Source organism: Erythrolamprus reginae, chromosome 1 (assembly GCF_031021105.1).
Source record: "Erythrolamprus reginae isolate rEryReg1 chromosome 1, rEryReg1.hap1, whole genome shotgun sequence".
NCBI lineage: Eukaryota > Metazoa > Chordata > Lepidosauria > Squamata > Dipsadidae > Erythrolamprus > Erythrolamprus reginae.
This window is the reverse complement of record NC_091950.1, coordinates 360,020,771-360,047,523: the sequence shown is the minus strand read 5'-3', so window position 1 is coordinate 360,047,523 and position 26,753 is coordinate 360,020,771. Positions and strand designations below refer to the sequence as shown.

Here is a 26,753-nt window from a genome sequence, read left to right as displayed (position 1 = left end):
TAACTTCGAGGTTTGACTACTGCAATGCTCTCTACATGGGGCTTCCTTTGAAAAGTGTTCAGAAATTTCATATCATGCAGAATGCGGCCGTGAGAGCTATCGTGGGGCTTCCAAGATCTGCCCACGTTTCACCAACAGTCCGCGGCCTGCACTGGTTGCCAATCAGTTTCCGGTCACAATTTAAAGTGCTGGTAATGACCTATAGAGCCCTACATGGCATCGGACCAGAATACCTCCGGGACCACCTTCTGCCACACGAATCCCAGCGGCCAATCAGGTCCCACAGAGTTGGCCTTCTCCGGGTCCTGTCTACTAAACAATGCCATTTGGCGGGACCCAGGAGAAGAGCCTTCTCTGTGGCAGCCCCGGGTCTCTGGAATCAACTCCCCCCTGGAGATTCAAATTGCCCCTACTCTTCCCGCCTTTGGCAAGATGTTGAAAACCTATCTATGTCGCCAGGCATGGAGGGAATAACTATCTTGTCCCCCCAGCACCACCTTTTTTCTGACTGTAATATATGAGAATGGTATGATTGTGTAGTAATGATCGTTTTTTAATATTTATGGGTTTTAAATTGCTTTTAACTTATATTGGATTTGTACTTTGTATATTGTATTGCTGTTGTTGTGAGCCGCCCCGAGTCTTCGGAGAGGGGCGGCATACAAATGTAATAAAACTTAAACTTAATAGCTAGGGACAAGTACAAACTCAGCAGTGGAATCAAAGCATTGTTTTCTCTAACTAGTGCTAGGTGCCCATTGTACTTGCCTCATGATAGTGGTACAAGAAACATTTATTTCCAAGTTAATTGACTGATTATGTGCCATCAACTTCCAGTCAATTCCTACCACCCATACAGTTAGATTTTCTTCCATGACAATGTCTCCCTGGCCTGGTTTCCCAGTGCTCCAATGATTAGCCTTGCTGCTGGTCATCTTCTCTTTCCTTCCAGCTTTCCCAGCATCAAAGCCTGTTCTGTAGCTTGTCTTTGTATAATGTGTCCAAAATAAGATGATTTAATGACTCACTCAAGTCTATTCAAAACAGTTCAGTGAGAAATGGGCAATCATTTTCTTTTGATCTTAGTAAATTGCAATTTCTAGAATTGCCCTTCATCCATTCTGATTAAACAGTAAAACTGAAATACTGTACACTGTTAAGGATGCAATAAATAAAAACTATGCAAACTTCAAAATACAAACACTGAAAATATAACTTCGAAAGAGATAACTTATTTTTTATTTTTTATGTGTCTGATGAACTAAAGTTATTTTATGAAAACATTTATAAACTAGAATGTTTTGGTTGGCTTAGAAACATAGAAACATAGAAGACTGACGGCAGAAAAAGACCTCATGGTCCATCTAGTCTGCCCTTATACTATTTCCTGTATTTTATCTTAGGATGGATATATGTTTATCCCAGGCATGTTTAAATTCAGTTACTGTAGATTTACCAACCACGTCTGCTGGAAGTTTGTTCCAAGGATCTACTACTCTTTCAGTGAAATAATATTTTCTCACGTTGCTTTTGATCTTTCCCCCAACTAACTTCAGATTGTATCCCCTTGTTCTTGTGTTCACTTTCCTATTAAAAACACTTCCCTCCTGAACCTTATTTAACCATTTAACATTTAAATGTTTCGATGATGTCCCCCCTTTTCCTTCTGTCCTCCATACTATACAGATTGAGTTCATTAAGTCTTTCCTGATACGTTTTATGCTTAAGACCTTCCACCATTCTTGTAGCCCGTATTTGGACCCGCTCAATTTTGTTAATATCTTTTTGTAGGTGATGTCTGCAGAACTGAACACAGTATTCCAAATGTGGTCTCACCAGCGCTCTATATAAGGGGATCACAATCTCCCTCTTCCTGCTTGTTATACCTCTAGCTATGCAGCCAAGCATCCTACTTGCTTTTCCTACTGCCCGACCACACTGCTCACCCATTTTGAGACTGTTAGAAATCACTACCCCTAAATCCTTCTCTTCTGAAGTTTTTGCTAACACAGAACTGCCAATACAATACTCAGATTGAGGATTCCTTTTCCCCAAGTGCATTATTTTAGGCTTCTATATACTAACATGATTACTATTATATTATAAGATGTGTTGAGATACCTCAAACTATAGTTTGATAAAAACTATTACATTAAAAGGTTCAAAATGTTTGTTTTAATCTAAGGTCAAATTAATGCTAAGGATGATGCAATGCAAGAAGATAGTAATCTATCAGAAGGAAATTCTGCTACTCCCTATGTTCGTTCTATTGTTGATGATGTAGTCCTGTCAGCCAAAGAAAATATGCAACCCATCACAAAAATTGTAAGTATTTTATCTTACTTGACATATAGTAGCTTTAAAAGCCACAATTTCCCATATGTTTTTATAGAATTTGTGTCCATGGTTAACACATCAAATTAAAACCAGGGGACTCTTGAATTCTATTCCTACTTTAGGTACAAAGCCAGCTGGGTGATTTGGGGACCAGTCACTTTCTCTAAGCAGTATAAGGATGCAGTGGCAAATCATTTCTGAAAAACTTTGGCAAGAAAACTTAAGGAATTTGTCTTGTCTCCAAGAATCAAATAAGATTGAAAAAAAGGGGGGGGGGAATCTGGTCATTCTCTTCTATTTCCTTCCACTTTTTCTAGCATCAGAGCCTTTTCTAGAGTATTCCAAATTAAAATACACACAGTATTTGCAGCCTAATCTGTAGTCTGTACTGTTCATATATTATCAGTGACAGTCAATCTTCCTTTGAAAAAAATTATAAACACATAGGGAGAAAATGAAAACTATAGTGGGGTATTTTTTAGGTTCAAAACATAGTAGGAAAATAGCTATTTATGTAACACAATGATATTTTGAGCCGAGGTGGCGCAGCACGTAGAGTGCTGTACTGCAGGCAACTGAAGCTGACTGTAGATCTGAAGGTCAGCGGTTCAAATCTCATCACCGGCTCAAGGTTGACTCAGCCTTCCATCCTTCCAAGGTGGGTAAAATGAGGACCCGGATTGTGGGGGCAATAGCCTAGCTCTGTTAAAAAAGTGCTATTGCTAGTATGTTGTAAGCCGCCCTGAGTCTAAGGAGAAGGGCGGCATAAAAATTGAATAAATAAATAAATAATTTTTTCTTACAATTCAGTTTTGGAACTTGCTTTTATTCATTTTTGTATATACCACACTGGGTTTTTAAGCATATATCTGAGAACATCCATGTAGTTTTGCCTTATTACATTAGAGTCCATAGATCTGGGCTCAGAATACAGGTAGTCCTCAAGTTATGACCACAATTGAGTCCAAAGTTTATGTTTTTAAATGAAACATCTGTTCAGTGAGTTTGCCTAATTTTACGACTTTTCTTGCCACAGTTGTTAAGTGAAAAACTGCATTTGTTTAACTTAGTTAACATGGTTGCTAAGTGAATCTGGCTTCCCCATTGACTTTGCTTGCCAGGTCACTCATGACTCCAAAACACTGCAACCGTCATAAATATGAACCACTTGACAAGCATCCAAATTTTGATCATGTGACCATGGGCAGTGGTGTATTAACCATTAAACAGACTAAATACGTGCTTAGGGCACCGGGCCCAAAAGGGGCACAAAGATGAGCAAGTAAAAAAAGTTGAGAAAGGGAAAAAAACAGTATGTACAACAGTAAATATACCAAAAAAAAAAAGGAGGGGGGCACAAAGATTTGTCAGTGCTTAGGGCACCAGTGAGCCTTAATATTAGATTTGTGCCATTATAATATTGTTTTTATCGTTGTTGTGAGCCGCCCCGAGTCTTCGGAGAGGGGCGGCATACAAATCTAATAAATTATTATTATTATTATTAATCCGCCATTGACCATGGGGATACTGCAATGGTTGTAAGTATGAAAAAGGTCGTAATTCACTTTTGTCAGTGCCAGTGTAACTTTGAATAGTCACTAAATGGACTCTTGTAAATCGAGGACTACCCATCTCCTCCCACAAATGACTGTATGACAGTAACTTTGTTACTTGTATCCTTACAATTTATATTGACTGGATTGCTTATTCGTGCTCAGACTATCATTAAGTGTTGTACCTTATGATACTTAATGAAGTTATCTTTTCTTTATGTACACTGAAAGCATATGCACCAAGAAAAATTCCTTGTGTCCAAGCACACTTGGCCAAAAAAATCCTATTCTATGCTATCCTATATCCTATCCTATTAGATCCAATCCGCTCCGTATTGGAGTCCAGAGATTATCTGGAATCTAAGAATCTGCATTGTAAACTCCATTTCCTTATTTTCCTTGCTAGTAATAAGGAGAATTCGCGTTTTTCAGGAGCTCAGAAAAGTACCCATAATATACTATGGCTCCCTTTCTATGAAAGCACTCCTGTCATCGCGGTATTCCCCCCCAAAAAAATAATTAGATAAGATTATTTATGTATTTGTTTATTTATTAAATTTGTATGCCGCCCATTCCCAGGGGACTCAGGGCAGCTTACAACAATAGAAATAATAATATAGAATAGAATAGAATTTTATATGCCAAGTGTGATTGGACACACAAGGAATTTGTCTTGGTGCATATGCTCTCAGTGTACATAAAAGAAAAGACACATTTGTCAAGAATCGTGTGGTACAACATTCAATGGTTGTCATGGGGTCAAACAAGCAATCAACAATTAATAAAAATCTTAGGATACAAGCAACAAGTTACAGTCATAAGTGGGAGGAAATGGGTGATAGGAATGATGAGAAAAAACTAGTAGTAACAGTAGTGCAAACTTAGTAAATAGTTTAACAGTGTTGAGGAAATTATTGGTTTAGTAGCGTGATGGCGTTTGGGAAAAAACTGTTCTTGTGTCTATTTGTCTTGGTGTGCAGTGCTCTGTACCAACGTTTTGAGGGTAGGAGTTGAAACAGTTTATGTCCATGATGCGAGGGGTCAGTAAATATTTTCACCGCCCTCTTTTTGACTCATGCAGTATACAGGTCCTCAATGGAAGGCAGGTTGGCAGCAATTGTTTTTTCTGCAGTTCTGATTATCCTCTGAAGTCTGTGTCAGTCTTGTTGGGTTGCAGAACCAAACCAGAGAGTTATAGAGGTGCAGATGACAGACTCAATGATTCCTCTGTAAAACTGTATCAGCAGCTCCTTGGGCAGTTTGAGCTTCCTGAGTTGGCGCAGAAAGAACATTCTTTGTTGTGGTTTTTTTTATGATGTTTCTGATGTTAGGTGATCATTTTAGATCTTGAGATATGATACAAGTAGAACCTAGAAATTCTAGAAACCTAGAACCTCAAGGTTAGTTGTTCAACCTCCCGTCTGTATGCGGATTCATCATTTTCTCGAATGGGTCCGATCACTATTGTATCGACTAGATGGACCATGGGGTCTTTTTCTGCCGTCAGTCTTCTATGTTTCTATGTTTCTATGTCTGCAAACTTCAGTAGTTTAACAGATGGATCATTTGAGATGCAGTCATTGGTGTATAGAGAGAAGTGGTGAGAGTATACAGCTTTGGGGGGGGGGGGCCTGTGCTAATTGTACAAGTATCTGGTATGATTTTACCTAGCTTCACCTGCTGCTTCCTGCCTGTTAGGAACAATATAAACGCTTAGTAACAACAGTAACAGTAATATAAAACCATATAAAATCTCATTCATGGAGACCATTAGAATTGGAAGGGAGCTTGTAGGTCATCCAGTTCAACCCATCCCCCACTCAAGCAGAAGTCCCTTCACCATTTCAGACAATAGAATAGAATAGAATAGAATTCCTTATTGGCCAAGTGTGATTGGACACACAAGGAAGTTGTCTTTGGTGCATATACTCTTAGTGTACATAAAAGAAAATATAGATTTGTCAATAATCATGTGATACAACACTTAATGCTTGTCATCATAGTTCCCTCTAAGCTGAGCAGTGAGCAATCGCTCACTTAAAAATCATCATCAACTCAGAGTTTTCCAAACCTGCCCAGAAGCCGAGAGGGAAAGAGTGAGAGGGAAGGAGAGCGAGAGGAAGAGAGGAAGAAAGAGAAACAGATAGAAAAGAGAGGAAGGAAAAGAGAAAGAAAAAGAATGGGAGTAAGGAAGAAAGAAAATCAAAATCTAGTTTGAAACTAGCTCAACTATTTAAGTGGCATTTTGATATTGATAGTTGCCCTATTATGAGCTCACTGTTATAGACACACAGTACAGTATTTTATTTTGAAATTCTCTGAGGCAAAACAGGGTGGGTTTTTTATTTGTTTGTTTGTTTGTTTGTTTATTTATTTATTTATTTATTATTTCTGTGCTGCCCAGTCCCGAAGGGACTGCCGCTCAGACACTATACTTTTCCACCCACCCCAAAAAAAAATTAGAGGGAACACTGCTTGTCATAGGGATCAAATAAGCAATGAAGAAACAATCAATATTAATAAAAATCCTAGGATACAAGCAACAGGTTACAGTCGTACAGTCCTAAGTGGGAGGACATGGGTAATAGGGATGATGAGAAAAAAAATAGTAGAAATAGAAGTGCAGACTTAGTAAAAAGTTTGACAGTGTTTGACAAATGGCAGCCCCAAAATAGTAATCCTCCACCCACCTCCAACTCTTTAGCAAAAGCTAGTTTTCATTATAGAGAGCTTTAAGCGCTCTTGCCGCACCTTCCTTCCGGTCAGAAGCCGCTTCTGAGCTTCTCCGCTTCCGGAAACTACAACCGTGACTTGCAGGCACGGGACGATGACGTCGAGGGGTCATAGCGGGGTCACGGTGAGGTGACGTGTCCCTGTGGAAACAAGCCGGGAAAGCAAGGGGGTGGGGGCGGGGACGAATCCTTACACAAACGGGTGAAGAGGAGGAGAGCGAGGGCTCAATCGGTCGGTCGGTCGCAGGCCGGTTTCTCCATGGACTCCGTTGTCCCTTCCAGCAACAGCAGCGCCGCTCTGCCCCCGGGGCCGCTCTCCCGGGGCTATGCTTCCTTTAGGGACCGTCTTTTGTGGGTGAGGAAAAGAAGAAAGCGGGGAGGGAGCGGAGGGTCCCTGGAAAAGAGCGGAATCCATACGCTGGCCAAATATCCTCGGCTGCGGGCGGGGAAGGACGAGGGGGACGGATTTTGAGGGCGGCGGGGCCCGGTGGAAACAGCTGTTGTCACGGCAGTGGGTTGAAAAATTAAAAAAACCCGCTCTTTCGGCGAAGAAGGAAGCGAAAGCCGAATCGGGTCTGTTGGGAAAATAAGAGTGTTCTTGTCCTTCAAATAAATAGTACATTTTAAAAAACTACAAAAACAAATAATTAGGATTTTCTTTTTAAACTGCCCGAACATAATGCCGGATTTGTACTTTGATAAATTGTGCCACCAAGTCGCTTTCCAGTTCTAGCCACCACGTAGCCAGATGCCCTTCATACTTTAACGATCAGATTTGTGGCTCTAGGTGGCCCTGTGTATATTTGTATGTATGTATGCCATCCAACTCCTTAGGGACTCTGGGTGGCTTACAATCAAAAATAAAACATAAATAGGAAAAGTGCTAAGAGCAGAGGGGGGGGCGGGTTGGGGAGGGGGGAGGAAATGGTATATTCACTGGGTTTATTTTTCCTCAAATACTGAAGGGAATAAAAGTTGTTAGTTACAAGGATGGCAGGAAATTAAGTTATGTATGAGTTTGTTTCTGTGTTGAGAATTTGGTTCTAATTTCTCATGTTTGGGGAGCGGTGGAAACTTGATATAATTGGAGGTTGGCTTCTGATAGTGAAACTGTAAATGTGTAACCACCTGGACTGTAAAATGTTTGAAGTATACAGTGTAGGAAGATATCAGAGATTGCAACATTTTTAAGAGTACAGAGTCTGCGGAGAGGGGCGGCATACAAATCCAATAAATAATAATAATAATAATAATAATAATAATAATAATAATACCATCTAAAAAGATAAAATGCAAGCATGGGAAGCACTTCAGGAGAAAGTGCTTTAAATTAATTCCATCGGTGATGGAATTATATGTTAGATATAGTATTAACATTACTTGAACTTTGTTTGGCTGCAACAGTATCTTAAATTCCCATTTTAGTCTTAAAACATGGTAAATTAATTATCTGAGGTACTTTTTAGTAGCATGTTACAATGCATATTACAACAAGTCAGTTTTTTTCAAGATTATGGTTGGGGAAATGGGGCAAACATGATGACCTATGCCAGTGATGGTGAACCTTTTTTCCCTCGAGTGCCAAAAGAGCGTGGGTATGCACTATCGTGCATGCGCAAGTGCCCACATCCATAATTCAGTGCCTGGAAAGGGTGAAAATAGCTTATCTCACACCCTGGAGGTCCTCTGGAGCAGTGTTCCCCAACGTTGGCAACTTGAAGATATTTGGACTTCAACTCCCAGAATTCACCAGCCAGCGAATGGTGGCTGGGGAATTCTGGGAGTTGAAGTCCAGATATCTTCAAGTTGCCAAGATTGGGAAACACTGCTCTGGAGGCTTTAAACAGCCTGTTTCCCAACTTCTTGTGGGCCCAATAGGCTCATGTTTCACCCTTCAAAGGCTTCCCTGGAGATGGGGGAAGGTAAAAACGTCCTCCCCACCCCAGGCTCTCTGGAAGTTAAAAACACCCTCCCAGAGCCTCTATGTGAGCCAAAAATCAGCTGGCTAGCACACATATATATATATATATATATATTGGAACTGATCGAGGGCAACAGCTCGCATACCAGCAGATATGGCTCTGCGTGCCACATGTGGCACCCGTGCCATAGGTTTGCCATCACTGACCTATGCTAAAAAACCTATTTGCTAAACTGTGCACATTTTAAAAAGTTAATTATACACAAAGATGAAACAACACATTCAAAATCTATGAAGTGTTGGATTCTAAATGTGAATAATGAAGAATAATAAATTGGCCTTAACTTGTTACCATTAGCTTCTGGTCGGCTTGCCTGTAATTACAGCCTATACAGTTTATACATGGTATGTTTGTGTGTATGCTTTCTTTTAATAATGGGGTTTTTAGTGTTTTTTAAATTATTAGATTTGTTCTTACATTGTCTTTGTTATTGTTGTGAGATGCCCCGAGTCTACGGAGAGGGGCGGCATACAAATCTAATAAATAATAATAATAATAATAATAATAATAATAATAATAATAATTAGGATATTAAAAATAAATAATGCAAACTAGAATTGTTCGAAGCAAATTCAGAGTTGGAGAAAAATGCTTGAATTTTTGTTGAAACTTGTGACATTCATCAGAGCATCGTGAATACTGTACACTTGACTGGTTTTATGGCTTTGGGGAATAAGAACATAATGGAAAGTTATGGAATTAATCTGAGTGAACTTTCTTAAATGAAAATTTCAGAGTTGTATCCTGGTATTTCTATGTTTATTTACATTATTTTAAATGTAGGGACTTACCTTTTTTTTTAAGCTGGTTTCAACACTACCTGAAAACATGCAGCCTGGCCCCGATTTCCATGGATTTCCTTGGGAGCCCATTATTATCACTGCCTTTGCTGGAATTGCTACACTTGCTATTTTCTTCTGGAGAACCTGTCTATCTGTAAGTAAATTTTCAAAACTATCTGTTTATAAGTAAATTAAGATAAGGAAGCACATATATTAATACTTAGAGAAGATAATTTCAGCAGTGAATGATAAATCTCCGCATATCAGTTGATGCCTTGTTTTATCATTAGATGTAAAACATAACACATATTCAAAATGTTATGTTAATTTTTAAAAACCTAGTAAGTCATCTTTTTTTATTCATCTGAAATGTGTTGTTGACATTTGTCTGCCAGCTTTGGTGTTGTTACTTTTATGACTTAAGTTTAAAACAGTAATTAGAAAGGCATATTATTTCATTAATTTTGATAATTTGGGCATTGGCCTGAATTTTCAGGATAAACTGATTTGTGTGAGTGTATTATCTGTGGAAACTAATTGCAAGGAAGAGAACAATAACATTGAGATTTGTGAAACCCTAACAGTAATCTGTGGCTGTTTATAAATCATATTGATGTGAAAGAAGATATCAGAATGCATGCTGCTGCTGTTAAAGTGCTCATCTTGAAATTACAATGTAGATAGTGACAAAATGACTTGATAGGCAACTAAATGTCAATTTGCCAATCATTTAATCTTTATCTGTATTATATCTTTTGATAATTCTCTAATTAAGCTTTGAAAGTATGAGTGCATGTAAAAAATTGTTAACTAAATTGTTCCTATATAAGAATTGAGTAACCAAACCCATAGCTTGAAATTTTAAGTAGAATCAGCTTAGATGTGTTGTGTCACTTGATGTTTTCATTGGAAGCAGTTTATTTGTACTAGTTGTGTTAGAAGCAGTGTATTTGGTCAGCACTTAATTTTTATTGTTGAAATTATATTAATAAAATGGCTATTTTTATAACATTTTGTATTATTTTTATTCTTTGTAGGTTAAGAGTAGAATGTATCAAGGTAAAAACCTTTGCCCTTAAAAATTATACTGTGATTAATTGTGGGGAAGGGGGTATTTAAGTATGTGCTCTTATAAGTAATAGAATATGCTGTACTGTCATGTGTACCTAATGCTATTTAGGTAACATGAACTTCTGTTTCAGTGTTGTGGGTCAGTGACAGAGAAAGATTAGGATTTCAAAACATCTTAACTCTCTCAAATTTCTATTTCTCAAATAATACTATCCTGTTTATTTGTATTATATTGGCTTTCTGCACTGTATTCATGTCACTTGGGGAGAATTCTTTCTCTTCTGTAGAGGTTTTTGGACAGCTGAACTGAGAATAGGAAACTAAAAAACAATGTGATTTCAGCCTTTTGACTATTGACTATTATTTCCAAAATTCCATTTTTTTCTCTCTGCCTCAGTCTTTTCAAAGAAATTCCTAAATATCTCATCTTTGCTACCTCTATCTATAATTTTGGCCAGTGAGATGTACCTTCCTTTTGACTCTGAAAGAAAGCCATAACTGAAATGTTTATCAACTTGAAACATTACTGTATTATTCGTTTGTAGAGTTTTCCCCCTTTTCTCACCAGCACTTTTCATCTAAAAATGCTAAACAGATTTGTACATTTAAATTATATGCTCCATAGTGGGAAATTGCCTGTTATTTCCAGTGATGAAATTAGTGCTGTGGGAGAGGAGTACACAGGAAATTAATGGGTCAGCTTTTGTGGTATAATAGCAGATACCCTGGTTCTGCAACAAACTGTTTTACATTTGTCTTTTTTTTCTTAGTGACCGAAGCACAGCTAGCAGAAAAAATTAAGAATCTCCTGAAAGAAAAGACAGAAATATTAGAAAAGTTGTCAGAATATGATCAAAAGGTATATATGCATTCATATCTTTGAATTGTGACATTTGACAAATAAATGGAATAAGTATAAATTATTCCGTGTGCATTTATTTACTTTTGATTTAATGATGTAAAAATTATAATTTGTAATATTGAGCAGGTAAACTGTCCTAAAAACCTTAGAAGTTAAAAAAATAAAAAAATAGAGACTATCAAGTAACAAAGAAAAGTTGTGATTATAGACCATTATTATTACATTATTTCTCCTTTGTGATTAGATAAAGGAAAGAGTAAAAGAAGCTGTAGAGGAAGGCCAGAAAGAAAATACAAATCTTGCAGAGGAAATTGCAAAGCTTAAGGTATGTACGAATGATGATTTTTGTGTGCATGTGTTGCAGAACTGAAATTCTGTTCAGTTCGATTGATATGACATATATGTTACAGGACACAAATAAGCTTCTGGATAACAGAGTGAAAAATGTAAACAGCATGCTAGAAGAGGAGAAAAAGCACAGTTTGAAGAAACAGCAAGAAGTAAGTAACTTATTTGCCACAGAGAGTTTAAGCAGTCTTGGAATCCCTAAGGAAGAATAATGTCCCAACGCTTGTTGCTCCTACTTCGACTGAATTCTGAGATCTAATATACTGATATTTACTCAATTCATATGTATTATTGTTATTATACTGATTTTACAGTTTGCTTTTGTACTGTAGTATATTTTTTATATGCTTTGTAGAGGATAACATAATTTTCTAAATGTTTCTTTTTTGTTCTTTACAGATTATTGATTTGTTATAAGAATACAATATAAAGTACATTTTGCTAAATCATAATGTATATTGTGCTTGCATAGTGTATTTTAGTATACAAAGTGTTTGGTGGAATTTATGTAAATCATTATAATCAGACCTGGGCAAGAGGCGGCCCGCGGGCCACATTCGGCCTGCCCACTATCTGTGACCGGTTTCCTGGAGAAGGAAGCCATGGAGTGGAGAGGGGGGGAATGAACAGGACAAAAAGCACCCACCCACAAGGCTCTCTTATTAACCCGAATATTGATTAACTCTCCAAAAATATGTGCATAAAATCTTAACAAATTTGTTACTGCATTAACTGAAATTGACTTTATGTACAATGTACATGACACTTTTTAATTTATATTTGTATAGATAATGGAAGCACATAAATCTTTAGAGAAACTCCAAGAAGTCATTACTTTGCATTCTGTAGAGCTCTCTGAGGTAAAGTATCTGGACCTTCAATTTAAAGCAGCTTTTGTAACTATTAAAAACAATATCTATAAATTTAAGGTTTGGGCAGATAAAATTCTTGCATAATGGGTGCTTGGGAATATGGTTTTTTATTTAAAGATTTGTATCTCAGATGTGGTTTTATATTGACACAGGTTCAGATAGCTCTTAATGAAACTAAATTAAGTGAAGAAAAAGTGAAGTCTGAACTGCATCGAATGCAAGAAGAAAATATGAGACTGAAGAAGAGTAAGGAGCAAGTAAGTTGTGCTTACTCAGTTATTCCTAATAAATTACTTTTTGAATATACAGTGGTACCTCTACTTATGAACTTAATTCATTCTGTGACCAGGTTTTTAGATAGAAAAGTTTATGAGAAGAAGCAATTTTTCCTATAGGTATCAATGTAAAAGCAAATAATGTGTGCAATTGGGGAAACCACAGGGAGGGTGGAGGCCCTGTTTCCTCCCAGGATATTCCTAGAGACGCCCCATGGAGGCTTCTTCCTGCCTTTTTCAATTACAGTTTTGGAGGCTCGGGTTTGTAAAAGTGGGAAATGGTTCTTGAGAAGAGGCAAAAAAATCTTGAACCACCCAGTTCTTATCTAGAAAAGTTCATAAGTAGAGACGTTCTTAGGTAGAGGTACCACTATACTAGCCTACATGCTAGGTTTATTGAAGACTTGAATGTTACATATTTCATTGAGGACACAAGTAATATCATAAGACAATTAAGAAAAGGTGTGAATTGGATGGTAATTGAGAAGTATTGAGAAAACAAATTATGGATATAGGAGAATGCTGTACAGACATTTATGTCCAAATAACGAAAGAGTATTGCAGCTGGGGATAAGCCATTATCAAAAAATGCAGTTAAAGGAAGACATTGTTTTCTAATGCCAACTTGATTTCTTCAAAAATATACTTTAAGAATGCTTTTGCCATCAAACACCCAAAACGGCCATTATATCCATTATTTTCCCCTGCTTAGTTTATTCTGTGATATATTGTTTATATTCACAAATGTTAAACAATTGCACATGAGTGTGTGCATCCCCTCAAATACAAATGAAAGAAAAGCATTTCTTAAAATTAAAGAAAAAAGGGGGGAGGGGAAAAGAAAGAGAGTGAGGATACACAATAAAAAAGAAAAAACCCATAAATTTTATATAGTTTGAAGGATATCAAAAAATCAAAGAAAAACAATTATATCTCTTAATACATATAATGTGAAACAAATAAAGAAAGTAATGGAAATAATAAAGAAAGAAGAGGTTTGTTAGAAGAGAGGATGGAGGGAAAAGATGGGGGATTGGAAAAGATATGTCACCTACATGGCAGACATTTCAGCATTTCACATCTGTGATTTTCACTTTAAGCTATGTGAACATTTAGATGTCTGCAGTAGTTTATTGAGCACTTCATGGGAACCTTGAAGGATTGTCTTGAAAGATACATTTTGACAACATTTTAACTTATTTTTTTAGCTACTGCAAGAAGCAGAAGGATGGAGCGAAAGGCATGCTGAACTCACTGAACAGATAAAGTTATATCAGAAGTCTCAGAAAGACACTGAAGAAGCACTTGCCTATAAAGAAAATGAAACTGAGGTAAATTTGGTTCAACTATCCAGTAGTTTGTTCTATGATTGCATCATTATATTGCTGCATCAAATATTCTATTTGTTTTGGGATTTTTGCTGCTGCTTTAGGTTTTGACAAACTGCATTATGCAGCTGAAGCAACTTGATATAGATTCTGAGTCAGAAGATAAGAAACAGGAAGGAAATGACCTGGCCAATGGAGAGATCTCAGGTACCTAAAACTCAGAGAATAGGTTACCCACCAGTTATGAACAAATCTTATAGTGATTATAGTGATTTTTAGTTAAAGAGAAAAGCTTTTTCCTTCTCTCAAAACAATATAATTTCTGCCTTGCCTTGGGTTCCTTACACTAATTGGCTGATAGTCATAATTCCACTTTATATGATAATGTCTGTTGGAGTGAAGCAACAAACTTGGTTCAAAATAATGTTGTTTACAAATTGATTAACAACTATTTTTCTCTTTAACAAATATGGCTAGATTTGATGATTCTTGGATAGTAGCATGACTTGTTCTCAGAATTCCAGATTTGCCTACCATCCCCCAAAGAATAAGGACCCAAATAGAGAGTATCTTGTATTAGCAATAGCATTTAGATTATTTCATATATTTAATTATTATATAATATCATTTTTATCATACTGCATTATCCCGGTCATAAGAATCTGGGGGCCTATAAAGATAAAAGCAAAATGATAATAAAACCACTAATGAAAATAATGAATTGTTAGATAAATGCCCTTCTTACATTGTACTTTCCAATGTAATTAACAAGATAACTAGATGAATTTCTATTGTCATGCTCCTTTCTTATCTTAGTAGTTGTGTTTAATTTAATTTAACAAATAACATAACTAAATACAAATGAATTACTGGCTTAAAGTGAAACTTGTAAGATATTATCTGTGAGCTCCCTTTGAAAATATTATTTCCATGTTAAACAAAATGAATGTCTTTCTTTCCTTAGATTCCAGAAATGAAAAGATGAAGGCTCAGATTAAACAAATGATGGATGTTTCAAGGGTATATAAAACATTGATTTGCCTAATAAATATGACCCATGTTTATATTATAGCATAGTTCATCACTTGCTATTCATTAATCTCTTGCAGGTTAAAACAACATTATCTATCATTGAGGAAGAAAGAGATCACTTACGTTCCAAACTAAATGATGAAGTAGCAGCAAGACATGAATTAGAAGGTGTGTTCAGCAAATAAGATTGCTGAATTATTGTTTTAAATGAAGTATTATGCCTGCTTAATTTTGGAGACAAACAATGTCTATCAAGCTTTTAGATTAGATTTTACCTCTTACTAGTTCATAAGTTATAGCTGTCAGGTTAGATACCTGTTAGTCTTGACTTCATATCCAAAAACCCAGAAAAATGCAATTCTAACTGGAGAGCAGTTCTGAGTGAGCCTTGATTATTTGTTTTGGCTCCCTCATTTTGATTTCACAGAGGGAATTCAAAACATAGGCAGATTGTCTATCCTCTTTTTCAAATTCTCAGATTTTCAAATAGGCCCTGACTGCTATCCTGTAACTAGAATGTATTTTGTGCCTTTGGTTTAGTCTTTGACCCCTGACAACTGCCAAGACTAGTTTCTGCAGTTTTCTTGGCAAGATTTTTCAGAAGTGGCTTGCTATTGCCTCCTTCCTAAGACTGGGAGAAAGTAATTTGTCCAAGGTCACTCAGCTGGCTTTGTAGCAGGGGGGACATGATCGAAACATTTAAATATATTAAAGGGTTAAATAAGGTCCAGGAGGGAAGTGTTTTTAAAAGGAAAGTGAACACAAGAACAAGGGGACACAATCTGAAGTTAGTTGGGGGAAAGATCAAAAGCAACATGAGAAAATATTATTTTACTGAAAGAGTAGTAGATCCTTGGAACAAACTTCCAGCAGACGTGGTAGATAAATCCACAGTAACTGAATTTAAACATGCCTGGGATAAACATATATCCATTGTAAGATAAAATACAGAAAATAGTATAAGGGCAGACTAGATGGACCAGGAGGTCTTTTTCTGCCATCAGACTTCTATGTTTCTATGTACCTAAAGTGGGATTGGAACTCAAACTCTTTCTAGCCCTTATACCTTAATCACTATGCCAAATGGCTCTTCAAACAAGAACGTGGGCCTAATAAAAAGAAGGGCTGTGCATAAGCCAATTTTAATTTTGTGTGTGTGTACTTTTAGGATGAGCATATGTATATTCATTCTGTCAAATACAAGCATCTACTCTCTTCCTTATTTCCCTCATCCATACTTCATTTATGGGAACTGCCATCTTTTTTTGTTTTAATCTGCTCCTAAATGGCTTCATTCTCTGAGTATTGTTTTTGTGTTGCTACATCAGCCCATATAACAAAAGTGTTAAAAACATTGCTATAATAAATAATAAAGTAATACTATGTAATTTATTTTATCGTAGAGCAAATCAAGACGCTGGAGCATGATTCATGTTCCACACAGACAGTAAAATCTCAGCTGGAAAGTGAGTGTAAAATGCTCCAACAAAAAGTAGAGATTCTCAATGAACTTTATCAGCAGAAAGAGATGGCACTTCAAAAGTAAGTATTTTAAATCACCATAGGGACTATAATATAAATTGTGATTCTACCCTCAATCAATTCCTAGCCTCTACTACAGCAATTTTCAACTGATGGCATAAATGATTATGTTAAGGCACACCTGCTAGCACTCCTGGAAAAATGGAGGAAACAGCATGTGGCAATTGTTAAGAAAGCAAGTACATTCTCCAGTCCTCGTCATCATATTGAAATATTTATTTATTTATTCAATTTTTATGCCGCCCTTCTCCTTAGACTCAGGGCGGCTTACAACATGTTAGCAATAGCACTTTTTAACAGAGCCAGCATATTGCCCCCACAGTCCGGGTCCTCATTTTACCCACCTCGGAAGGATGGAAGACTGAGTCAACCTTGAGCCGGTGATGAGATTTGAACCGCTGACCTTCAGATCTACAGTCAGCTTCAGTGGCTTATCCATTGAAAAACTATTTATATTTGGTATCCTGCAAAATAAACTATTTCTAAATAAATTCAGTAGAATGCTTATATACTCATGTTTAAAAAGGATAGTTAGCAATATCAAGAGAAAAAGAAACCTAAAGAAGTGGTAAGAAGTAATTGCTAGGTGTGCCTTTAAGATGTTTCATTAGGGAAATAGTATCCAAAACTTGTTCATACTGTGATCTTTATTGCATTTAAACAGGGTTGGGTTGGGTTTTTTTAAAGGCTAGTGGGTTTCCTTAAGCACTGCCTTTATCATTCCTTCAGTGACAATCACAGCTCTGGAATTTTGGTAAAGAAGTTTCAGATTTCTAAAGTAAGATGAGGTCTTTTCTTAAGTGATGTGTTGCTGTTTTAAATGAACTTGTCTCTGCTGGTTTCTCATACTTGTGTCCTTTTGCTGGAAAGTAAAGTGCCAGCATACAATATTTGATAATGCCAAATGGAGAAGGGCATGCTTTTCCTCTTTCCTTAACAAGAGGCAGTGCTCTTGTATCTCTTTCTTTAAGATTATCATACTTCCTACCGCCTCTCCTTCTGGTTACTTGCTTTTTGGTATTGGCAATTGAATATAACTTGGTTGTATTTCATTATGCCACTTTTGATTTTGTCTTAGGAAATTGACACAAGAGGAGTATGAACGTCAAGAGAAAGAGCAAAAGCTTTCTGCTGCAGATGAAAAGGCAGGCCTGGCTATTGAAGAAGTGAAAATTTACAAGTAATTCTGATACGTAAATATGTTGACTTCTATTTTGAGAGAAAGCATTGTGATTAGAAATAACTTTTCATCTTCTTTGACAGGCAAAGAATTCAGGAAATGGAGGAAGAATTGCAAAAAACAGAGCGGTCTTATAAAAATCAGGTTGGGAGCTATTTCAAGACATTCTGAAAAAGAAACTTTAGATTATAATGTATTCTGCAAATTAAAATATTTTTTCTTTAATACTTTAAGATTGCTGCTCATGAGAAGAAGGCCCATGACAATTGGGTAAGAACATCATTTCAGCTTTGAACCCTATTACATTACATTTATTTACTCTAAATTCTTGATATTCTTAGTAGGCTATCCTTTGATTTCCAGCAATATTTGACTTACAGTTTTGGATTTATGTATTTCTATCTTTTTTATAGCTCATAGCACGTTCTGCAGAGAGAGCATTAGTTGAAGAAAAAAGGGAATCTGCCAGCTTGAGACAAAAGTAAGCATGTTTTATATTTTTAAGAGAGAACACTAAGGAAGAGTTACCTTTTTTTAAAAAAGGGGGGCTGGAATTTCACTAAGAATGTTCTTTTTTCTCATTAGAATCATAGAGGTAAATCAGAAAATAGGTTCCCTTCAGAGACCAATAATTGTCAAACCGACTGCAGGCCGGCCGGACCATCAGACTTTACCTCGCAGAGGTATAATTGTTTCCCATGTATTTAAACTTACCGAGAGTAAATATAGATACTTTGCCGCATTTCCTATATATTATTTCTACTTCATAAACAGGTCCATTAAGTCAAGATGGATCTTTTGGGCCCTCGCCTGTGAGTGGTGGAGCTCCTTCCCCACCACTGATGATGGAACCCTCTGGACGACCTTCTTCTGCCAATCCAAGAGATGGATCAAGAGGTGAACTTAGTAAGCAATCTTTTTTTAAAAATAATTATTCTACAGCAAGAAACTAATATTTATCTTCTAAACAGATATAATTTAATTTTAACTATTTGTATATTTACCTTTTTACCATTTGTAAGCAGTGCAGAATTGCCTTATCGCTGAGATGGGCAGGATTTAAATTTAATAAATAAATAAAAAGGTACTCGAGTTGACAACAGCACAGGGAGCCGTAAAGTATTGGATTTCAGAAAAACAAATTTTAATGCAATGGCGGAATATTTAGATAATGAATTAAAGGGGAGGGATAAAATGGCAGGAGCGAGCACCCAGTGGAATGTATTAAAAAAGGCCATCTTAAAAGCCACTGGACTGTATGTAAGACAAATAACTAAAGGTAAAAGGAAGAAGAAACCGCTATGGTTTAGCAATGATGTAAGGGCTATAGTCAATGAAAAAAAGGCTGCCTATAGGAGGTATAAAGAGTCTGGAAGTATAGCTGATAGGGAGGTGTATAAAATGAGACAGAAGGAGGCGAAACAGATAATACAGTATATGCTGCTAAAGCCTCAAAAGAGGAAGAAATTGCCAAATCTGTAAAGAAGGGGGATAAAACCTTCTTCAGATATATTAGTGATAAGAAGAAGAAAAACTGCGGCATCACGAAGCTTAGTACCGGGAATAATACATGCATTAATAGGAATAAGGAGATTGCTGACCATTTCAATAGCTACTTCTGTTCAGTTTTCTCAAAAGACACCTTACAAAATAATACTATAGAGGGATATAGCATTGCTTCCAGCTGTACGGATTCAGCTCCAGTGATCTTAGAAGCCGATGTCTTAGAAGAACTTGAACGATTAAAGATAAATAAGGCAATGGGTCCAGATGGCATCCACCCCAGAGTTCTTAAAGAACTCAGATCTGTCATTGCTACCCCCCTGACTGATTTGTTTAACCAATCCTTGTTAACAGGAGAAGTTCCTGAGGATTGGAGAATGGCCAGTGTTGTGCCTATCCACAAGAAGGGCAGTAGAGAAGAAGCTGGTAACTACAGGCCAGTTAGCTTGACATCAGTTGTAGTTAAAATGATGGAGACTCTACTCAAAAAGAGGATAAATCAGCACCTAAAAAACAATAACTTATTGGACCCAAATCAGCATGGCTTTACTGAAGGCAAATCATGTCAGACTAATCTCATTGATTTCTTTAACTATGTCACAAAGGTGTTGGATGAAGGTGGTGCCGTGGATATTGCCTACCTGGACTTCAGCAAAGCCTTTGATATGGTTCCACATAAAGAGCTGATAGATAAATTAGTGAAGATTGGACTTAATCCCTGGATAGTTCAATGGATTTGCAGCTGGCTGAAGCATAGACATCAGAGAGTTATTGTTAACGGCGAGTATTCTGAGCAGAGTCAGGTTACAAGCGGTGTGCCACAAGGGTCTGTTCTGGGTCCTATTCTTTTTAATATGTTTGTGAGTGACATAGGGGAAGGTTTGGTAGGGAAGGTTTGCCTATTTGCCGATGACTCTAAAGTGTGCAATAGGGTTGATATTCCTGGAGGCGTCTGTAATATGGTAAATGATTTAGCTTTACTAGATAAATGGTCAAAGCAATGGAAACTGCAGTTTAATGTTTCCAAATGTAAAATAATGCACTTGGGGAAAAGGAATCCTCAATCTGAGTATTGTATCGGCAGTTCTGTGTTAGCAAATACTTCAGAAGAAAAGGATTTAGGGGTAGTGATTTCTGACAGTCTCAAAATGGGTGAACAGTGCAGTCAGGCGGTAGGGAAAGCAAGTAGGATGCTTGGCTGCATAGCTAGAGGTATAACAAGCAGGAAGAGGGAGATTATGATCCCGCTATATAGAATGCTGGTGAGACCACATTTGGAATACTGCGTTCAGTTCTGGAGACCTCACCTACAAAAAGATATTGACAAAATTGAATGGGTCCAAAGACGGGCTACAAGAATGGTGGAAGGTCTCAAGCATAAAACGTATCAGGAAAGACTTAATGAACTCAATCTGTATAGTCTGGAGGACAGTATGAAAAGGGGGGACATGATCGAAACATTTAAATATATTAAAGGGTTAAATAAGGTCCAGGAGGGAAGTATTTTTAATAGGAAAGTGAACACAAGGACAAGGGGACACAATCTGAAGTTAGTTGGGGGAAAGATCAAAAGCAACATGAGAAAATATTATTTTACTGAAAGAGTAGTAGATCCTTGGAACAAACTTCCAGCAGACGTGGTAGATAAATCCACAGTAACTGAATTTAAACATGCCTGGGATAAACATATATCCATCCTAAGATAAAATACAGAAAATAGTATAAGGGCAGACTAGATGGACCATGGGGTCTTTTTCTGCCGTCAGACTTCTATGTTTCTATGAGCCCTCATTTTAAAACTGCAATTAGGACAGACAACTCAGTCATTAAGTGGAATGGTTACTAAGCAAAAAAGTACATGCCTGTTACTGTGTTTACAGTTTTAATTCAGCTTTCCTTTCAGCATTAGAAGGATATGACCCTAAACAGCTGGCTGAGCTCAATTGGCAGGGAAGGTTTCAGAAAGTCAACTCATGAGAAAATCTTATTTATAGCTCTTTCCCCCCACTCGGTCGCCCTTTGGATTGCTTATCCAGAAGAAAATTGATTGTATTTATTGGAGAGGGATTATAACAAAGTAAGCTGCACACAAAGGGGTAATTGAAATACTCATTGAAAAGAATGTCCTAGTGCCAGCTCTTTGCTTAGCACACAGGAGCCTTCTTGGAGGCAACAGAAAGCCTTTAGTGAGAGACTGAGTAGGATCTTATAAATCTCAGGCAGGATCTGCTAGTTAAGCTGCTGGTTGAGCTTGTTAACCTACCATTCCCACTTTTTAGGGAAGAGGCATGCTGCAGAGAAAAGACTGATTATAGCTTTTAAAAAAAACCAAGCATGATAATAATTTTCTTTTTGAACTCAAGGTAATGTGTATACTTTTCTGGTTTTTTTCATATAGCAATCTTTTAAGATGGTTTGGAAAAAATATGATTGGCATAAAATCAATGCATTTTCAGAATTCATGTTGAATTCAAACCTAAATCTTCTCTGGAAGATTATTTATTTGTTAAATTACACTAGGTTAAAAAAAAGATGTACAGTGATCCCTCGATTATCGCGGGGGTTACGTTCCAAGACCTCCCGCGATAATCGATTTTCCGCGGTATAGTGGTGCGGAAGTAAAAACACCATCTGCTCATGCGCGCCCTTTTTCCATGGCCGCGCATGCGCAGATGGTGGAGCCGGGGAGCGACGAAAGTGCGGAAGCCGACAAAGATTGCTTTGAATGTCGGCTGCCCCCGCCCCCCCCAGCACCCGCCCGCCCACCGTTCACCTGCCCGCCCGGCCGCTCGCTTGCCGCTCACCCGTTCACCCGCCTGTTCGGCCGCCCGGCCGGCCACCCGCCTGGCCGCTCGCTTGCCGTTCACCCACCCGGCCGCTCGCTCGCTCGCCCGTTCACCCGCCCGCCCGGCCGCTCGCCCGTTCACCCATCCGCTCGCCCGTTCACCCGGCCACTCGCCCGTTCACCCGGCTGCCCGCCCGGCCGGCCGCTTGCTTGCCGCTCGCCCGTTCACCCGGTCGGCCGCTCGCCCGTTCACCCGCCCGGCCGGCCGCTCGCTCGAGAGCAAGAGGGGGAGAGATAGAGAAAGAGAGAGAAGGAAAGAAAGAGATGAGAGAGGGAGGAAGAGAGTGTGAGAGAGGAAGAAGCAAGATAGAGAAAGAGAGAGAGAAAGAAAGATGAGAAAGGAAGGAAGAGAGTGAGAGAGAGGAAGAAAGAGAGAGAGAGAAGAGTGGAAGGAAGAGAGAGAAATGATAGAAAAAAGGGGAGAAAAAAAGAGAAATGAGAAAATGATTGAAGCAGAGAATGACAGGAAAGAAAGAGAAAGAGACAGAGAAGTGACTCTTGGTGATGACGTATGATGTCATCGGGTGGGAAAAACCGTGGTATAGCAAAAAAACCATGGAGTATTTTTTAATTAATATTTTTTGAAAAACCGTAGTATAGCGTTTCGCGAAAATCGAGACTGCAAAAATCAAGGGATCACTGTATCTCTTTTTATAAAGAAGATGTAAGATATAAAGAAACAGAGTGGCAGTCATGGTGTTTTCCAGCCTTTGTTATTCTTTTCAGCTCAATTAGCATGAACAATAGTCAGAATTGGGAGATTGTTGTCTAAAATATCTGGAGGTCACTATGTTGCACAGTCTTTAATTGGCAAGATAATAATCTCTCTACCAAATTCATTGTAATTCTTCAGATACTATGACTGATGGCCCTCCAGTCCAAAAAAGGCATCCTGATCTGTCAGGAAGAATTTCTGCTCCAGGTAAGAATAGCAAGGGATTCCATCTACATTTTGAAAGTGTAGCATCTTTTTTTAAGCAATATTATATATGTCTTTTTTTTTCTCCTTCCAGATCTTGGTCCTCCTATAACAACAATGGTCAACTGCGGGCCGAGAACATCGTCTCCTTCAACTGCAGTTCTTGATGGAATGGTAAGTGGGAAGGTTTCTATTTCTTTGGGTGAAATGACATACTGTACAGAATCTTTGTTTTATTACCTTATATATGCCATATCATGCCTTACGTATCAATTTCTATTTGTCCCTCACCCCATCTTTATATTGCTGGGGTGCAATATCTTACCAAAGCAAAATCTTACCAAAGAGCTTGAGGTCCCCCATGTTTCTGCTGCCCCACCTTCCTCTGGTGAAGCAACTGCAGTAAGTACCAAGAGGCTAGGAATGGTGCCTTTCTCCTGCATTTGATGGGAAGGATGTTAAAAGCATGGTGTGCTTCATGACTCAGCAACAGTCATTCTGGGTTGCAGTTCTTTTTCTTGGCTTCGCAATTTGTTAAAACTAAATGCATTGATGGGCAAGCTAAGGACAATCCAGTTGCTTCATAAATGATGGCGCTTGACACTTAAGACTTTTCTAACCCCTAAGGACTTCTGATCATTTTCTTTTGTGAAATGGTGTGGGATTTGGATTGGCCGGTATTATAAAAAGAATGCACTTAGAAGAGTGTGTTCCTTTATAACAGACATAGAAGAGTGTCTCGTTCGGATTTGGATTGCCATTTTGAGAATGCTTTTATAGAATAATACTTCTTTGATGCCTGACGATAAGAATATTCTTGGAAAAGAAAATTTCCATAAAACACTGTGAGCTCTAAATTTGGAAATTTGCAGTCTTTTCCACAACAATATTTCTTGAAGTACTTTTAATCTATAGTTCTGTAATTTCACGAATAATACCCTTGTAGGTAACTTATGCTACAATCTACTACAGGTTAACATTGGTCCTAAAGGCCCACCATCTTTCCCAGGAGCTCCCATGATGGCACCCCCAGCAGTTGGGCCTTTGCCACCTCCTATTCGGTTCGGACCACCACCCTGCCTGCCCTTTGGACCTCGGCCTCTTCCTTTCAATTTAGGTATGGGCTCTATTGCGATTTTTTCAGATTATTTAGCTTTATTGCTAAATAATAATAATAATAATTATTATTATTATTATTATTATTATTATTATTATTTAGATTTGTATGCCGCCCTTCTTCTTTCAAATACCTTTTAGTATAACACAGTTTGCTAAAAATGCACTTTAAAAAAATCCTTTTTTAGTATTCAATTTTTTTTTAATTTGTGTAGAATATGAAGTTGTGTTATATACGGAACATGCAAGGATTGGGTTGTAACAGTAACACTAATTTGAGTGCTATAGGCTTCTTTGATGGCATGTTCAGTCTTGTACTAAGTATAATTGATTTTCAGCAAAACAAATTTTAAAAAAGGAAAAATCTTGGAAGTGTCAAAAGGCTGTAAAGAGCAGATTCCTTATCCTTACAACCCAGAAATCTTTTATAACCCATTTTGAATATTTATGTGTAGGCATAAAGATTAGAAGCATGCGTTCCTAAAATAAAAGTGATGGCAAATGGTAACTTTATTTTGAACCACTCAGTTACTTTTTTTTTTCTCCTTTCAGTTCGTGCAGTTCCTGTACCAATGCCCAGAGATTACCCACCTGGTCCGTCATTTGGAATGCGAGATTTTCCTCCTGTTCCCCTGCCACCTCCTGAACAGAGAGGATATATCCGTGGGCCACCTCCTTTCCGGCCACCTCCCCCCAGAGATTACCCTCCAGGTCCACGACTACCTCCACAAGGTTTAAGGGATTATTCTCCTCCTGTTAGAGACTTGCCACCTGCAAGGCCCAATGACTACCAAGAAAGCTCTCCCTGTTCTCAATCTCCATCTAGCTCACAAGACTCAGCACATCTTCCTGAACAAAAACCATGACTTCAGATTTCCTGACTGATTTTGATTGCCTGTCATGTGCTGAGGATTTCAGTGGCTTCAGCAGGACTCTTCCTTCTAGATTTGGTTTCAGTATCGCTTTCTTTTTCTTTCCTTTTTTTTTTCTTTCTTTTTTTGGAAAAAATTATTTCTACAGTAATGTACATTTTGATAACCTTTAAGTTGGACCCGTTCATCCTCTTTGGGTGTACTTAGAATGTTTCTGTGATAAGCCTGAAGCCTGCTTTTACAGCTGTGACAAACTCGCAGCTCTCAAGGTGCAATATATAAGAAATACCTGTATAGTTAGTTTTTAAATAATGTAACCTATGTAAATGATGTTGTTAAATGGTTTAAAATTATAATTTGAACATTTCCTGTGGAAATAGCTTCAGAAAGAAAAGCTACCATTCATGTATAGCCTACAGTCACTGTAGACAAATGGTTTACATAAAGAAAGATTCTAACTCATACTTTTAAAACCATCTGGCGTAAAAGTGCCAGAAGAAAGCTACATGCTATATTGGAAGGACAAATTTACTAATAAAGCAAGATTCTTTTTTGCTATATACAAAATTATGTTTAATGGTTAAACAAGTAGAAAGTAATTATAAAGAGTAAGTATCCCAGAGTAAATGATGTTCCACTGTAGTAAGAAAGTATCAAGGATACAAATACATGAGAGAGCCCTCTGCTGCTTTAGGAAATACTAAATAAAATATACACAAAGTTTTTTAATTTCAGCATAACTTACAGTGAAGAGTAGCAATTAGTTTGTTGTTTGTTTGTCACATCTAAAGGCTCAGGTAGAATTATGTTATTATTTTTATATCGAATAACTGGGCAATTTATTTAAAATAATTATTGAATCGATGGATGCTGAAAATTGTTTTCTAAAGTAAGAATATTTTTTCATTATATAGCTCTTTAAAAATTCCTACCCTGTTGTAGAAGGGCACATACGTTTTCTAGGAGTAGAATCGTGCAGTTTTTTTGAGAGTAGGTGGGTAGGTTGAATGATAAAGTATGAAAGATAAGACAATCTTCATTTCACAGAACTTCTGAATTGAACCCTCTGTGTTTCTATGCTTATTTTGATTTATACAGACATATATGTATAATGATGCATATATTCTAGCTACTTATAATATTATTTCAAGGTTGTATCAATAGAAAAAATAACCTAACAATAATTTAAAAACTAATTGTAAGTCCACCTGCTCAGTGATAAAATCTACAATAGAGAAATTTTTGGGTGACAGTTCAATTCTGTTAAGAGCTATATTTTGTTGGGGGCTTGGAAAGGGAGTCCAAAGTATGTGTGCCTTTCTCTCAACCAGCGGCTGCAAGAAAAGTGATGGTTTACAGGAGTGTCAACTTTTAATCCTTATAGAATTACGGTGTGGGATTTTCAGCTGAAAAAAGACTAACCCCTGATTTGAAGATTAAGCAGAAGTTCAATAGACGTTATTTACCTTGAAGCAAGACTTTTGCTTTGTTTTTAATGAAATGGTAATTGAGTACATTATTATCAAATAAATGATAATCATGAAAGGGCCCTTCTAGAACAGAGTATCTCTGTTCCTTGAATAAAAATATTCTGCCCTGTAA

The 26,753-nt window shown here is 37.4% G+C and overlaps 1 protein-coding gene across 3 annotated transcripts in view; it reads left to right on the top strand.

Moving 5' to 3' along the window:
- The window catches only part of MIA3 (MIA SH3 domain ER export factor 3), a 39,283-nt gene extending 12,530 nt beyond the window's left edge, over positions 1-26,753 (top strand). For 2 of the 3 annotated variants that reach the window (XM_070734369.1, XM_070734371.1), the window contains exons 6-28: positions 2,186-2,325; positions 9,409-9,540; positions 10,424-10,445; positions 11,228-11,316; positions 11,564-11,644; positions 11,730-11,819; positions 12,456-12,527; positions 12,692-12,796; positions 14,023-14,145; positions 14,247-14,349; positions 15,107-15,162; positions 15,252-15,342; positions 16,578-16,716; positions 17,795-17,896; positions 17,980-18,040; positions 18,131-18,166; positions 18,310-18,377; positions 18,482-18,579; positions 18,671-18,802; positions 23,098-23,166; positions 23,258-23,337; positions 24,136-24,280; positions 24,832-26,753. In XM_070734369.1, the coding sequence (XP_070590470.1) occupies positions 2,186-2,325; positions 9,409-9,540; positions 10,424-10,445; positions 11,228-11,316; positions 11,564-11,644; positions 11,730-11,819; positions 12,456-12,527; positions 12,692-12,796; positions 14,023-14,145; positions 14,247-14,349; positions 15,107-15,162; positions 15,252-15,342; positions 16,578-16,716; positions 17,795-17,896; positions 17,980-18,040; positions 18,131-18,166; positions 18,310-18,377; positions 18,482-18,579; positions 18,671-18,802; positions 23,098-23,166; positions 23,258-23,337; positions 24,136-24,280; positions 24,832-25,145 (2,348 nt within the window). In that variant the 3' untranslated portion in view covers positions 25,146-26,753. The remainder of the gene's footprint in view (positions 1-2,185; positions 2,326-9,408; positions 9,541-10,423; positions 10,446-11,227; positions 11,317-11,563; positions 11,645-11,729; positions 11,820-12,455; positions 12,528-12,691; positions 12,797-14,022; positions 14,146-14,246; positions 14,350-15,106; positions 15,163-15,251; positions 15,343-16,577; positions 16,717-17,794; positions 17,897-17,979; positions 18,041-18,130; positions 18,167-18,309; positions 18,378-18,481; positions 18,580-18,670; positions 18,803-23,097; positions 23,167-23,257; positions 23,338-24,135; positions 24,281-24,831) is intronic. The other variant, XM_070734370.1, reaches the window with a different exon arrangement.